At 40.4% G+C, this 15,578-nt stretch overlaps 1 protein-coding gene across 1 annotated transcript in view; it reads right to left on the minus strand.

Moving 5' to 3' along the window:
• Nucleotides 1-404: 404 nt before the first annotated feature.
• Nucleotides 405-15,578, minus strand: part of OARD1 (O-acyl-ADP-ribose deacylase 1) — a 57,995-nt gene continuing 42,821 nt past the window's right edge. The window contains exons 5-6 of the mRNA XM_053706864.1: nt 1,017-1,129; nt 405-921 (exon numbers count right to left, since the gene is read on the minus strand). Of these exons, the coding sequence (XP_053562839.1) occupies nt 819-921; nt 1,017-1,129 (216 nt within the window). The 3' untranslated portion in view covers nt 405-818. The remainder of the gene's footprint in view (nt 922-1,016; nt 1,130-15,578) is intronic.

A 15,578-nucleotide genomic window follows, 5' to 3' on the forward strand; every position in this document is an offset into this window, starting at 1 on the left:
TGGAGTGGGAGGAGCTATTTAACAGCTCTACTGTGGTGCTCTTTGCCTCCTCCTGCTGACCATGAGGTGAATATCCCATTAGTAATTAAGATGATCCGTGGACTCATCGTGTCTTAAAAAAAGAAAGACAGGCAGATAAAATTGTGACTTACAGGTGGGGATAATAACTTTTTTTTTTTTTTAAATACTTTTTGAAAAATTACTAATTGAAAAGGATGCATTTCAGAATAAGTTTGTATTTTGGAATTTCAGATTTGGGGGATTTATATCTTTACTTTTTTTATTGTAAGGATAAATGAACAAATAGAACATTGTCTGATCTCTAAGGCAAGGAACAACTCCTATGAAAATGCAAGCGCCTCCCTTCTTTTTAAAGGATATTATTCAATGAAGAATACAGAGACTGTTTTGCAATTGTTTTATTTCCATGGGAAATATACATACTAAACAAACCGTGTCATACTAAATAAACACTAGTGTCATATATTGACGTCATTCTGTGTATGAAAATATACATTTTGTGTTTGATCTGCAAATTTAAATAAATCCTTTAATTTTGTTTATAGCTAAATTTAAAGAAGTCAGTTATAACTTTGCATATTTGAAAGTAACAGTCACCAAACCCTTGTAAGAATGCCGCATTTAAACTCAAGTAAAAAACAAACATAAAAGAGAACAGAGATACGGCTCACAAGACTGAAATGATTGGACTGGTTACCAAACTGAAATATACAAGCTTGGTATCAAACACAGCTCCTCCTTTATCATCAGGATGCTGGGCTGAATGCAGCAAGTGCTAAAGAGGCCACACTTTGTGATCACAGGTAATAGACTGTGATCTTGACATTCGTATTTTTGAAAACGTCTTCCAGGATACAAGATACTCTTTCCCATTTCAAACGGTCCAATCCGCAGCCAATCCTTACCGAAGAAGAAAAAAATAAAATAATTAAGAGGCAGTTGATATAAAAGGATTAAAAAAAAAAAAATGCGTGTGGCTTAGCAAGTCATCGTACTTAGGCATAGATATTGAAGTTACTAAGTGAAGCAGTGCATGGTCCTTCATGGCTTCCAGGCTTCTTTGTAGATCTTTTTCAGTTGGCTTTTCTGATGCACGATTCTTTGTAACCTAAGAACAGAGAGAATAGTACTTCATTCTCTAGTATAGAACATTCCTCTCACATTACCAAAAACATATTCATTTTTTTTTACACCATTTTCTCACTCTGTGCTATCATTAAAGGTTTACCCTTAAAAGGGACACTGAACCCAAAATTTTTCTTTTGTAATTCAGAAAGAGCATGCAATTTTAAGCATCTTTCTAATTTACTCCTATTATCAATTTCTTTGTTCTCTTGCTATCTTTATTTGAAAAAGAAGGCATCTAAGCTTTTTTGGGTTCAGTACGCTGGGCAGCACTTTTTTATTGGTGGATGAATTTATCCACCAATCAGCAAGGACAACCCAGGTTGTTCACCAAAAATGGGCCGGCATCTAAACTTACATTCTTGCATTTCAAATAAATATACCAAGAGAATGAAGAAAATTTTATAATAGGAGTAAATTAGAAAGTTGCTTAAAATTTCATGCTCAATCTGAATCACGAAAGAAAATTTTTGGTTACAGTGTCCCTTTAATTCAGGCAGATCCTGAACCATACTGCTTAAAAAGGGACATGAAACCCAAATGTTTTCTTTCATGATTCAGATAGAGCATCCAATTTGGAACTTTACAATTTACTTTTATTAGCAAATTTGCTTCATTCTTTTAGTATCCTATGTTGATGGAGCAGCAGTGCACTACTGGGAGCTAGCTGAACACATCGGGTAAACCAATGAGCCTGAGGACTGTAAGCTTGAGAGCCTCTCTAACACTAGCTCACATTGTAAAAAGTGTATCTATAACCGATTGTGCTCAAGGGCAGGGTGCGCTCCTCTCCTTTTACTTATGTTTGTCAATGTAAGTGTAGTAGTGTACATTGTATAGTCTTACATAAGTTGTACGTTTTTTTTATTGTATTGTACCCTTATGATTGTAATGTACCTTTGCATTTTGGAGCTTTTTAAATAAATAACTTTTTTTTTAAATAAATAATAATAATAATAATAATAATAATGGCATGCTATTCCATAAAGGATGCAAAGAGAACTAAGCAAATTAGATAATAGAAATACAGAGGAAAGTCGTTTAAAATAGCACGCTGCATCTGAATCATGAAATTTTGACTTTACTTTAAAGGGACAGTAAAAACCTTGAGATTTGTATGTAGAATGTTTAGTAATGCGTAATAAACCATTGCAATATATTTTCATTCTTTATTTTGCTTAAAGCCCAGATTGGCTCCTCCAAATGAGGCAAATTGTGGGTGGAGTAATGGCTATTGATAAATAATTGTAGTAAAAAGGATGTTTGTTTTAAAAAACATTAACCTTTTAATTCCGTTATGCCGTTGTATTCCGTCACAACGGCACTGGGCTTTAAAGCCGTTATACGACGTCATCGCAAACGGCTGTCCTGAAGCCTACTAGGCTTGCAGGATTTGATCGAGGTCTGGAGGGCGTTCCTAGCGTCTTAGGGACGCCCCCCAGACCCGATCCCATAATTGAAATATCGCAAACTTTTGCATGATTTCAATTTGTCTACATCGGAACGCTCTTCCGATGTAGACTTTAACCCGGTCATGAAAGTGTTAAGACTTGGCGGATATGTTATTCTATAGCAATACAACAAAAACTGTCTTGTAACTACAAGGTGTTTACTGTCCTTACAACTTCATATGATCACACAGGTGCCTACAAGTACAACAATAGTGTGAAGTGTATGTAAAGCATTGACACAATAAAAATAGAAGATTTTATGTATCGTCTCTACATTGTACTTTAAGAATGAAAAAAAGCTTATCTTATTGTTGCTTTACTTTAAAATTCGATAGTAGTTAAAAGGGAAACTGAACCCAATTTTTTTCCTCTTTCATGATTCAGATAGAGCATGCCATTTTAAGCAACTTTCTAATTTGCTCCTATTATCAATTTGTCTTCATTCCCTTGCTATCGTTATTTGAAAAGCAAGAAAGTTTAGAAGCCGGCCCATTTTTTGTTTACAACTTGGTTTGTGCTTGCTGATTGGTGGCTAAATGCACCCACCAATAAACAAGTGTCGTCCAGGGTGCTAAACCAAAAATTGTCTGGCTCCTTAGCTTAGATGCCTTCTTTTTCAAACAAAGATAGCAAGAGAACAAAGAAAAAGTGATAAAAGGTGTAAATTAGAAAGTTGCTTAAAATTGCATGCTCTAGCTGAATCATGAAAGAAAAAAAGTTGGGTTCAGTATCCCTTTAAGGGGACATTAAACTCAAAATTGAATTGCCCGTTTTCCTGTTAATTCAACACTGAAGGAGTTTTCACACTGCCAAAGCGGTTAGAGTGTAGAGTAATTGATTGATATATACAGGAGCTTGTTTATATCAGTAACTAGCCATGTAACAAACCGCATATAAGAGATTTTTCAAAGGATGTGTCTTGGGAATACAAAGCAGCATACCCCCACCCCCCAAACAAACAAACAAAAAAAGTTATTTAATGCTTTTAAATCATTTACTTTGTATGCAGATCTGTTCCAATGTATAATTTTTTTTTAACTTTAAAAAAAAAAAAAAAAATACTTTAATGTCTATTTAAATAACTGAAAGGAGTAAAATAAAGGTATCTTCATTCATGATTTTTAATTAAACTTACTAAAGCTTACTTTTTTTTCTTGCTCTTTCTAACATAACCCCTTCTGGCCATTCACTGAAATGCTGATTGTTTTTCACGAGGTGACTTTTCCACCTCTTATCCAATAGCAGGTAGAAGTACTAAACAGGCACTGCAGACAGCAGAACTTCCCTACCAAAAGAGGCAAACGTATAAAAATAGTAGAATTTGGTAAAGTATATAAAGATGACAAAGTAGCTGCCTTACAAATCTGTTCAAAGGAAGCCTTAATTTTTAAAAGCCCAAGAGGTGGTGACTGCTCTAATAAAATGTGCAGTAAGTCATTTAGGTAGAAACTTCCCCGCTAATAGGTAAGCTATGCAAATCAAGCCAATATGATTGCAGTAGCATTCTGTGCCTTGCTGAGACCAGAAAAAAAAAAAAGAAGGATAAACATGGAAGAAGAACTTCAGAATTATTTAGTGGCTCGAAGATAAAATGTCAAGGCTCTTACTACATCCAAGTTATTTATGGAATGATCTTTCTTTAGATTTTTATGGCACCGGGCAGAGTTAGGACTGCAATTTCCTGATTGAGGATTTCAGAAGAAACAACCACCTTAGGGAAGAAAGAGTAGTTTGTTCTTAAAACTGCTTTATCCTGATTGGGGGGGGAATCAAGTAAAGAGAATTACAAGAGGGGCGAAAGATCAGATACTCTTTGGGACGAGGAAATAGCCAAGAGAAAGAGAACCTTTTAAAAATAAAATGTATGCTTACCTGATAAATTAATTTCTTTCATGATAGTGAGTCCACAAGCCATCACATGAGGGATTAAATCCCAGTCCTATAGGAGGAGGCAAAACACCCCACACAACAGAGCTTTAAACACTCCTACTTCCCCATTAATACTTAGTCATACATATAACCAAGAGAAAGCAGAAAAAAAGAAGAAAGAATTAAAGAAAAAGCAGGGTAAAAGAAGTGCAAACTGGTACTGCCGCCTACTGTTGTGAAAAAACAAAAATAAAAAGTTAAGTCTCATGGACTCTCACCATCATGAAAGAATTTATCAGGCAAACTTAAAAGGGACAGGAAACACAAAACAAAAAAATATATGTCTTTCATGTTCCCGAAAGAGCATACAAATTAACATAAAATGTGCAGCCACCAATCAGCAAATAGCACCCAGATGCTTTTCAACAAAGGAGACCTAAATAATTTAGCAATTTAGAGAATAGAAGTAAATTGGAAAGTTGTATGCTATCTGAATCATGAAAGAAAAATAATGATTTCCTGTCCCTTTAAATTTAGTTTTCTTTAAGAAGATAGAAATAGCTCTGTCCATCTTTGGAATAATCTCCCATACCTCCAATATTTCAAAGGTTAAAGGAAGCATGCAGGGAATGTCTAGTTTGTTTTATTCCTGGATAATTTACTCAGAAACCGCATTAGAAACTAGAAGGTAGATAACTATTTTGGGGCTGCCTTAAAGAACTTATCACTCTTTCACAGATTGTCTGCAGTGGAGGGTCCTCAATCTGCAAGGCAAGTAAAACCTTCCTACAATAGGAGGATATTCCTTACAGACCAGAGACGTTACAAGCTAACTTCCGCTTGTCTCCAGACCTCCTCAAGGCCCTCTGTGGCTCGGTGTATATAGGTTATTGGTCTCATTGTGTCCAGCATGGTCATCATTCCTTTTGCCAGATTCCATCTCAGACCACTTCAGCTGTGCATGCTGAGTTAGTGGAACGGCGATCATTCGGATCTGTCTCAACCGATTTCTCTGGACAACCGGTCGAGAGAATCGCTCAATCCTTCTTGAGACCATCCTGGGAGATTAGGGACATCCTTCTTGAGACCATCCTGGGAGATTAGAAAGCTTGGCCTTTTCTGGGTTCGTCCAAGTTTATCAGATTCCAATCAAACAACATAACCTCTGTGGCTTACATCAACCATCGGGGGGGGGGGGGGCGTGGAGATCCCTAGCAATCAGGGAAGTATTTCTGAATCTAGCTTGAGCGGAGGCCCACATCTGCTCGCTGTCAGCGATCCACATTCTGGGTGTGGACACCTGGGAAGCAGATTTCCTCAGCAGTCCTTTCATCTGGGGAAATGGTCTCTCCATCCCGAGGTGTTTGCAGAGATTTGCAACAGATGGAGGACGCCGGAGATAGATCTCATGGCGTCCCGGCTCAATTTCAAGCTACCTAGATGTTGGTCGTGGTCCAGGGATCATCAGGCGGAGCTAATAGATGCATTAGCAATGCCTTGGAGGTTCAATCTAATTTAAATTTTTCCGCCATTACCACTTCTCCCGTGTGTAGTGGCCCGCATCAAGCAGGCATCAGTGATACCGATTGCTCCATCGTGGCCACGAAGGATGTGGTTCGCGGACCTGGTGGGGATGTCATCATCTCCTCCATGGAAGTTACCTTGTCGCAGGGATCTGCTGGAACAGGGTCCTTTTGTTCATCAAAATCTAGATTCTCTGAGGCTGACTGAGTGGAAAATGAACGCTTAGTCTTAGCCAAGAGAGGTTTCTTTAAGAGGGTTATTTGACTCTCTCATTCAGGCTCGTAAGCCTGTTGCTCGTCGCATCTATCATAAGGTGTGGAGAGTTTACTTTTTCTGGTGTGAAGAGAGTGGTTTTGCCTGGCATAAGGTCAAGGCTGCCAGGATTCTTTCCTTTCTCCAGGAGGGTCTGGAGAAGGGCCTTTCTGCCAGTTTCCTGGGGGGACAGATTTCGTCCCTTTCTGTATTACTGCACAAGAGGCTTGCAGAACTCCCTGACGTGCAATCCTTCATTAAGGCTCTGATCAGGATCAGACCTGTGTTTAGATCTAACGCTCCACCTTGGAGTTTTAATCTTGTTCTTAAGTTTTTGCAACGGGCTCCATGTGAGCCTTTGCATTCAGTCGACATTAAATTATTGTCCTGGAAGGTTCTTTTTCTATTGGGTTTTGCATCTGCATGCAGAGTTTCTGAAATAGCTGCCTTGCAATGTGAGCCTCCTTATCTGATGTTCCACACTGATAAGGCTGTTCTACGTACCAGCTTGTTTTTTTCCCCAAGGTGGTGTGTGATTGTAACATTAATCGGGAGATTGTGGTTCCTTCCTTGTGTCCTAATCCTCCTCCTTCGAAGGAACGTTTACTTCATAATCTGGATGTTCAAGCTTTGAAGTTTTATCTTCAGGCTTCTAAGGATTTTAGACTAACTTCTTCCTTGTTTATCTTCTCTGGGAAGAGTAAGGGTCTGAAGGCCTCTTCATCTTCCTTATCTTTTTGGTTGAGTATTATTTGCTTAGGTTACGAGTCAGCAGGACTTGGACCTCCTCAAAGGATTACGGCTCAATCCACTAGAGCGGTGGCTACCTCTTGGGCCTTTAAGAACGAGGCATCTATGGATCAGATTTGTAAGGCGGACCTGGTCCTTCTTACATACTTTTTCAAAATTCTACAAATTTTACGTTTTTGCTACGGCTGAAGCAGCTTTTGGGAGAGGTTTTGCAGGCTGTGGTGCCCTCAGATTAGGGTTCGCCTTTTTCTTTTACCCCTCCCGTTATCATTCAGTGTCCTCTAGAGCTTGGGTATAGTTTTCCCAACAGTAAGGAATGATGCCATGGACTCTCCTTATATTAAGAAGGGAAACATAAATTATACTTAACTGATAATTTCATTACCTCCTGCCCGTATACTCCGATGGATGGACCAAAATTTTAGTTTTTCTCTTCCGGCACCATTTATACCCCGATATCCTACTGTTCCTTGTTCCCTTGGCAGAATGACTGGGATATGAGGGAAGTAGGGGGAGTATTTAAGCCTTTGGCTGGGGTCTTTGCCTACTCCTGGTGGCCAGGTTCAGTATTTCCCAACAGTAAGGAATGATGCCGTGGACTCTCCTCATACAGAAAGAAATTTAAATTATCAGGTTGTGTTTGTTTTTCTGTGCAAGTTTTAGCACATACCAGATCTCTTGTCCCCATTCTCAGCAGGCTCTCAGATGATCACGAACGTTTCTGAAGGTGGCAAGCTCATTTATTAAATTTTCTGAACTTGAGGGGGATAACTTTTTTTCTGCCAAAACTATGCTCCGTTTCTCTTTTCCCCTCACAGATGGCCATCTTTGATGAGACATTGCAGTTTCTCCTCAGAGCGTTAGAGTGGTAAGCACCATGAATAACAATAGCTTTGTATAAATTTATATTTGTTTAACCCTTTATTGACTCAAACTGTCACTTTACTAAAATTATTTTATTTAAAATACTTTTTTTTCCTCTTAGAGACAGTTTCTAATTTTTTTTGGATTCCCAGGCGTTTGAACACACAAATATTGTACCAATATTTGTGGGTTCACCCTTTTTGTGCTACTAACTTTAGCTGCACTCAGGTGGTAAATCGCCATATAATAGTCTAACAATGTTATTGAGCCGGTTGTTTCTGAGTGCGCTTTTCTCTCTGTATTAACTGTTTAGATACTTGCCTGTCCTTACTATTCTAAATCAACATGGAGCAAACTGGTGCAGCTTAAGTCATAGGACATTTAGCTGATCCCTTTATAAAGGTGATGTCACTGAATATTTAAATACTTTTCATATGTATTTGGTGTGTCGTCCTACTCAGCTTTGTAACCCATTTGCTGAGTCTGTGTCTATTGGTAGACAGGGCAATGCAGCATTATATTTGTTGCAGAGTACTCAGGAGGCTGGTCCGTAGAACTTTCCAGGGGATAGCCCTGGTGGGTAACAAATCCCTAACACAGGAATTCTACCCTGGTACTGGGAATAAGAAAATTATTTTCTAAGTTTATTTTCCCATCCATGAGATCGAAGAAGAAATAGAAGAGCTTTTGAATGGTCTTCTGCCAGATGACAGGATGGTGCTTGAACCAGAATATCGTCCAAGTATGGCACTACTGCTATCCCTCTGGTTCTGGCCACTGCAAGCAGAGACCCTAGAACCTTCGTAAAAACTCTTGGAGCCGTAGCTACACCAAACGGAAGTGCAATAAACTGGAAGTGCTGGTCCAGGAACGCAAACCTTAGGAGCTTGAAGTGTTCCTTGTGTATTGGAATGTGAAGGTAAGCATCCTTCAGATCTATCGTGGTCATGAACTGTCCTTCCTGAACTAAGGGAAGGATGGACCTTAATGTCTCCATCTTGAACGAGGGGACAGCTAAAAACTTGTTTAAGCACTTTAGGTCCAGAATCGAGCAGAAAGTTCCCTCCTTTGGGAGCACAAAAAGGTTTGAGTAGTACCCCAGACCTCTTTCTGCAAGAGGTACCGGTACAATGACTCCCAGTGAGGAGAGATCCCTCACGCACCCCAGAAAGGCTAGTCTCTTTTCTGGCCTTGAAGACAGGTTTGACAAGAGGAATCTGCCCCTGGGTGGATGAGACTTGAAACCTATCCTGTATCCCTGAGCGATGACCTCCAGGACCCACGGGTCTTGCATGTCCCCAAACCAAGCGTCCAAAAAGAGAGACAGTCTGCCCCCTACAAGATCCAGAGCCGGATCGGGGGCTGCCCCTTCATGACGACTGTCTCGGTGGGCTTCTTGTTTTGCTTGCATTTATTCCAGGACTGAGCCGGCTCCCAAGTCTCTTTGGATTGCTCGGGCTTTGCGGAGGGCTGCTGACGTTGGGATTTATCCGAACGAAAATTAGGACCTTGTCCCTTAGGTTTGTTGTTCTTATCCTGCGGTAAAAAGGCACCTTTGCATCCAGTAACCATGGAGATAATTGTGTACAGGCCTGGACCAAATAGAATCTTTACCTTTAATGGAAGGGAAAGAAATCTTGACTTCGAAGTCATGTCCACAGACCAGGACTTCAGCCAGAGTGCCCTACGGGCTTGAACAGAAAAACCTGAAGCCTTAAGTATTCAGGCAAATAATTTGCATATTTTCATCCCAAATAAAAGAATTAGCCACCCTTAAGGCCTTAATTCTTTCTTGGATCACGTCGAGGGGACCCTCCACTTTGATCAACTCAGATAAGGAGTCGCACCAGTAGGTAGCCACTCCAGCAACCGCAGCAGCCGGTTGAAACAAATATCCCATATGTTGAAACATCTTTCTTAACAGAGTTTCTATTTTCTTATCCATGGGCTCTTTAAATGATTAACTATCCTCAAGCAGAATAGTAGTGCGTTAAGCAAGCGTGGAGATAGTGCCATCCACCTTGGGGATGGAACCCCACAACTCCAATTGAGAGTCTGGAACAATTTTTTAAAGGAAGAAGGGGAAAATGAAGACCCAATTCTTTCCCATTCATTCTTAATAATGTTTGCCATCTTTACGGGAACCGGGAAAGTCTGTGGTACAACCCTGTCCTCATAGACCTTATCTAATTTAGGAATAAAAGGTTCCTCAGGCCATTTAGGCTCTGGAACCTCTAAAGTAGCCAAAACTTCCTTTAACAGAAAATGTAAATTTTCAATCCTAAATCTAAAAAGTCTGGTTCCTCCGCAGCTGGAGGATTAGAGGAAGTAGATTCCGACCCAGAAAGAGTACCCTCTGAAGTATCAGAGGCGTCTTCATCATCGAATAATCTTGTATCAGATAAATCCAATAAGCTAGTAGATGACCCCTGGGAAGGATAGCAATATTTCACCTTTTGCTTAGCAGTTAAAGCACTAAAGGCTGCACAAACTGCAGTTTGTAACTGCTCAGTAAAGTCTGGCAGTAAAAGGGCCCCTCCAGATCGAGGATTAGGAGTGCTAAGGGGAGCTGCATGTGTATTGAGAGAGATGACTGTAGGGTGCGCACCTCACGGGACGGAGACTCATCAGAAGTGGACGGCACAGTGGTATCAAACATTAACTTTCTTTGACATGATTACTTTATCAAGGCATGTGGAACATAATTGAGCAGGCGAGTACACCGCAGCCTCCTCACAAGATAAACAGGTATAAGATTTAGGTAAAGAGGGAGTACCCTCTAACGCATCAGAACCCTCCATAGCTTGCGCTTATAAAGCAGACTATTGAATAATCAGATAAAACGGCACCTTTATACCCCCAATGGCTGGAGCACTCACCACCTCCTATGACCCAGGCCAAACAGAAAAAACGCTTCTCTGGTAAACCGCACGGTCAGAGAACAGGAAACCAGTGTGACCACACCCGGTCACGTGGTGCGCAATGCAGGACCGCCCCTGCTATGGAAAAAGCGTGCCAAGCCTTTCAGGCTGCGCAGCTTCCAAAAACTAAAGCAAAATCTGTACGTTCCAACATCTGCCTGAGCCTTATCTCACATGTCGCAGCATAAACATAATAAAATAAAATTATGTGATTAACCCCCCTGTTCAATAATCCCCCTCCGGAGATATTAACCCTTGGTTCCATACAGATAAAAGGAGACACAATGTGACCCTGTCTTCTTGCGTTATATGTGTATAAAAAAAATTAAGTGATCTTACCGGAATCTATGCCGTGGAACAGAAACAAAGCCTCTCAAGTTTGACAGCCTTGTAGCATCGCTCCTGACATGGACTTGAGTGATGGAAGCAAGCAGTGAAACACGTCAACACTGATTGCCTAGGAGCTGTTAATACGAGTCTGGATGGATTCGCAGAAAGACTCTCCCTGCATCTCCAGACTCTAACATTCGTCAATGCTCTCACTGAGAGGCTGACAAGACTACTTAAAACAACTTTCCCATTTCAAAGGGTAGATACCTTCCATAAGGAACTACTCCGTATCTTCTGACACTTCTCTGCCAACCTCCTGTGATGAAAGGCAAAGAATGACTGGGAAATGAGGGAAGTAGGGGGAGAATTTAAGCCTTTGGCTGGGGTGTCTTTGCCTCCTCCTGGTGGCCAGGTTCAGTATTTCCCAACAGTAAGGAATGATGCCATGGACTCTCCTCATATTAAGAAGGAAATAGAGAAAGTACCTGTTTTACTGTGTTAAGTGCCCAAAACTGTATATAGTGTTATCGGAGCATAAACTTTGTCCCCAGACTATCATGTGTACATGTTCATGCTTACATATATGTTCTTAAGGTGTATTATGTGAGAGATTAATCAGTGACATCACTGTGATAATTCACCCTTAAGGAGTTAAACAGGTGAATTTAACATGCTATTGAACTAAATGATAATCATTGGTTGAATGTCCAAGCTCTTTCCTTTATGAGTTAGTAGTTGGGATCTCTGAGGAAGTGTGCCTGGTGCCACAGGAAATGCGTCAGATCATTCTTGCTGGTATGACATGGATACTTTGACTACAATAAATAAAATACTTTTTAACTGCATCTAGGAGATGCATACATTTTTCCTCTAAATGATGATTATGTTGATGCTAATAGCTTTGGGCTATGTGAGTGCAAGTACCTACTTACCTGTCAGCACTCACTCTACCGTGCTTACCAAGCTGCAAAAGACATGCTTCCAGTAGAAGAGCCCATTTTGCGTAATAAGCACTGACACAGTATCTAAGGAAGGAGTGCTCCGACACATCAACAGGAGGAGGTTGCAGGACAAGTCCCAGCAACCTCTATGGCAGGCAAGTTGCAAACTCCGCAGGAGAATTACTCTCACTGACAATGTACTCCTTTACACCTCTGTCCTATTCCTGGTTCTCTGAGGAGGATAATGTGTCTCACATCGGTCTGAGAACCGCTTTCAATCAACATTAGATCAGTACTTAAGTTTTTGCCTCCTGAAAGGAGTGATGGTGAAACCTGGACTAAGGAATCATGAGAAAGTGGGAGGGATTAAAGATCTCTTGTGTGGGGTGTTTTGCCTCCTCCTGTAGGACTGGACTTTAATGTGATGGCTTATAGACTCTCACCATCTCATGAAAGAAAGTTTAAATTTTGACTCACGTCTTCAAGTTAAGATAGGGTTTAAAAAAAAGGGAACAGGGGGGCGGAGCCAGCTATGCACCCGGGCAGACGTGTATCATTGAAGCTCCGGCTTTAAATTGACAAATTTTGTACTTCTAATTGCCCAGGGTTGCTTAACCATGTCCTAACTGAAGCTTTTACCGTGGGGACGCTAACTAAACCATCTTGTCCCTTGTGAAATTATTTGACTGGAGCAGTTTGCGATCTGTTGTGGCAGAGACGGCAGCTGTGAAGATCATCGGGGAGCGGCCATCTTGCTTTCCCAGTAACGCTTGGAATATTGTTTTGTGACTGCGGGTACCCAACGACAATCTAACCCAGGCGCATAGCTTTGGCTGAAATGGAGGTATCAGGTATGGATATCCTTGGTGCCATTGAGGCGCTGGTGGGCAATCACTTTCACAAACTAGAGGCGCATATGGTGGCGGCATTCAGCTCAAGCCCACATCCCAATTTGGGGGCCCTCGTGGATCATGTGGCTGATAATGGGGCCATCTCTATAAATCTTATATCTCCCATCTACCCCCAGGAACTTGAGGGCACTTCACAGAGCACAACAGAAGGAGAGTGTCAGCGGGTCGTCTTGATGACCCAGGTGACAACCTATGCAGGAGAAAGTACAGCATCACATCCTACTGGGCAAGGTGCTACAATAGCTGCTAAAGAGCCAAACAAGAGGGATGACCTCAAGGCAGCCAAGGAAAAATCTGTGAGAATGAAGCTTAGACCCCCGCAATACTTTGGTTACTTGGCGCCAGGGCTACAGCTGCTTTAGATCTATACAGCATTCCTTACTAATCGTGTGTGTAGGCATTTTTTTTCCCGCTAGATCCGCATTCAGCAACATGTACTCAGACTATCCAGCTTCCCTGTTTGAGAGAGCAGGAATGGGGTAAATTTTCTGACTTTCTATGTGGCGGCTGGCTGCCCAGTTATTGATATCGTCCACAGTTACTTAGAAGCCTGCATTTAGACTTGGACTCAAAGAACCTACATTCCAAATTATGTTTGACTATGCTTGTGCTGGTTAGCAGAGTTCTTCTGCATTAATACTAAGGAAGTTCCTAATGTCTGCATGAGCTTCACTTTATTTGCTGCTTACCTTGGAGAGACCCAGTATAATTTGACGAAAACGTTATTGGTTCATATATGTTTTAAACGATCTTCTCACTTTGAACATAGTATTTGGCATGTTGAGAAATGTAATCTTTATAACCGAATGCCCTCTTTTTTTCTTGTAGGACAATTAAAGCATATTGATGCATATTTCTGCAAGCCTACCTGTTAGCTACTATACCCAACTATGTAAGCTCACATATTAACTGCCCACATCTTTCCTTACTGCGTTTAGGGCTAATGCTTGCTGAGGCCTTTAAGTTATACAATACCCCCACATAAAGTGAGATACTAAAGTTTACGAGACTATGGGGGATAGCTTAGTTTAAAAGAAATGTATAAGGATATTATTGCTTTTATGTGAGATTTAGATTGGGAATTAGCTCTGTTTCATAGAATAACTAGCCCAACGGTATCCAGCGCCATAGGCTTATATTGATTCTAGGGCAAGCTAGAGACAAGTTTGATATTGACTACGCTGCTCATAACGAGTGTTCTTTACCTAGCTGGTTATACATTGGAGCACAAGTTTAGACTGCTATGCGCTAGTTGAATGTTAATAGTACTGCCAATTTTTGTTTCCCTCATCTCACATTTGTTTATAGGTATTATGTTAAGCCTGTTTCCTGTCATTAATGCTTATTATATCCTTCACATGTATTGATGTTTATACATATACAGCTCATTGGTATGCTTTCTTGGATTGTCATCTAGATCAAATCTTTTAACTCAGGTCTTCTCTCCAACACATTAGGCATTAAAAACACCATTCAACTAACTTAGGGAATGTTAAGTGAACGACTATTTGAATTACACACTTATACATGTAACTGTTTTGCTTGTTGTTTGGGCATAGGGCCCATGTCCAGACAGTGAGGTTTCAGAATTCCAGGTATGTGGAAAAACCATATTCCCTATTTATATTATAATGCCTAATCAATCGCCACGCTTAAAATTTTGGAGTTACTTCTATTTCTCTCTAACTGGGTAGGCATTTTGACCTGATAGCGGAAGATTTAATTGCTGTTGACATATATACACACATATATATAACTATATCTCTAGGTGAGGAAGGTCTTACAATTAAGCTTGAAGCTCCCAACTCACCCCAAGAGGTAAGCTACCCCATTTCTAGAGTCTAACAAGCTCCTTAAGAGCTTAAAAATAATATATTTACATAGGAAGGTTGGGCAGTTCACACTCTCTAGTAATTTTTTGGCTCAATGTGTAAACATGATATTTACCATTTATAGTTATCAATATAGCCATTTTTATTGGGAGGCTAAACATTTTTCATTACTCTTTGTATCTGGGCCACCTGGCCTATTACTATATGCTTGAATCCTTAATGTTAATATTTTATGTAAAATGTGCAATCTTTTGCGCCTTCTATTATGAGTTACTGCTCCTACACTTAAAGAAAAAAAAAAAGAAAAAAAAACAGCAAATGGGAAGTTTATCTCTAGTTTGGCATGCATGTCTGTGATGTAACCGATATCTTAAGATATGGTGGCAAAGCGGCTAGAGTGTATATGCCCGTTAAGCTATTCGCTTCCTACATGTGCTGCTATATGCAAAACTTATAATTTGTTGCTATGGTCGCAGCTTCAGTGGCTTGCGCAGCCTTACCTCAAAGTCTGAGATATATGTCTATTGTTGGCTGGACCTGCACCTTTGTTGTTTATACTATTTATCATATTTACATATAACCTCCTCCCCCCCCCCCCACTATAATGTACCTCCTAGTTTAGGAGCGCTAACTATGCGGCTTATCTAACCTATGCCACACTTCCATAATTTCTACAAATTGGGTTGCAGATCTTTGACCCTAACTTATGGTTTATTATTATACTCTCTCTATTAATATATCCTACTAAACGCAACATACTCACATATTATACTGCAACAATTATCTA

This window comes from Bombina bombina, chromosome 3 (assembly GCF_027579735.1).
Source record: "Bombina bombina isolate aBomBom1 chromosome 3, aBomBom1.pri, whole genome shotgun sequence".
NCBI lineage: Eukaryota > Metazoa > Chordata > Amphibia > Anura > Bombinatoridae > Bombina > Bombina bombina.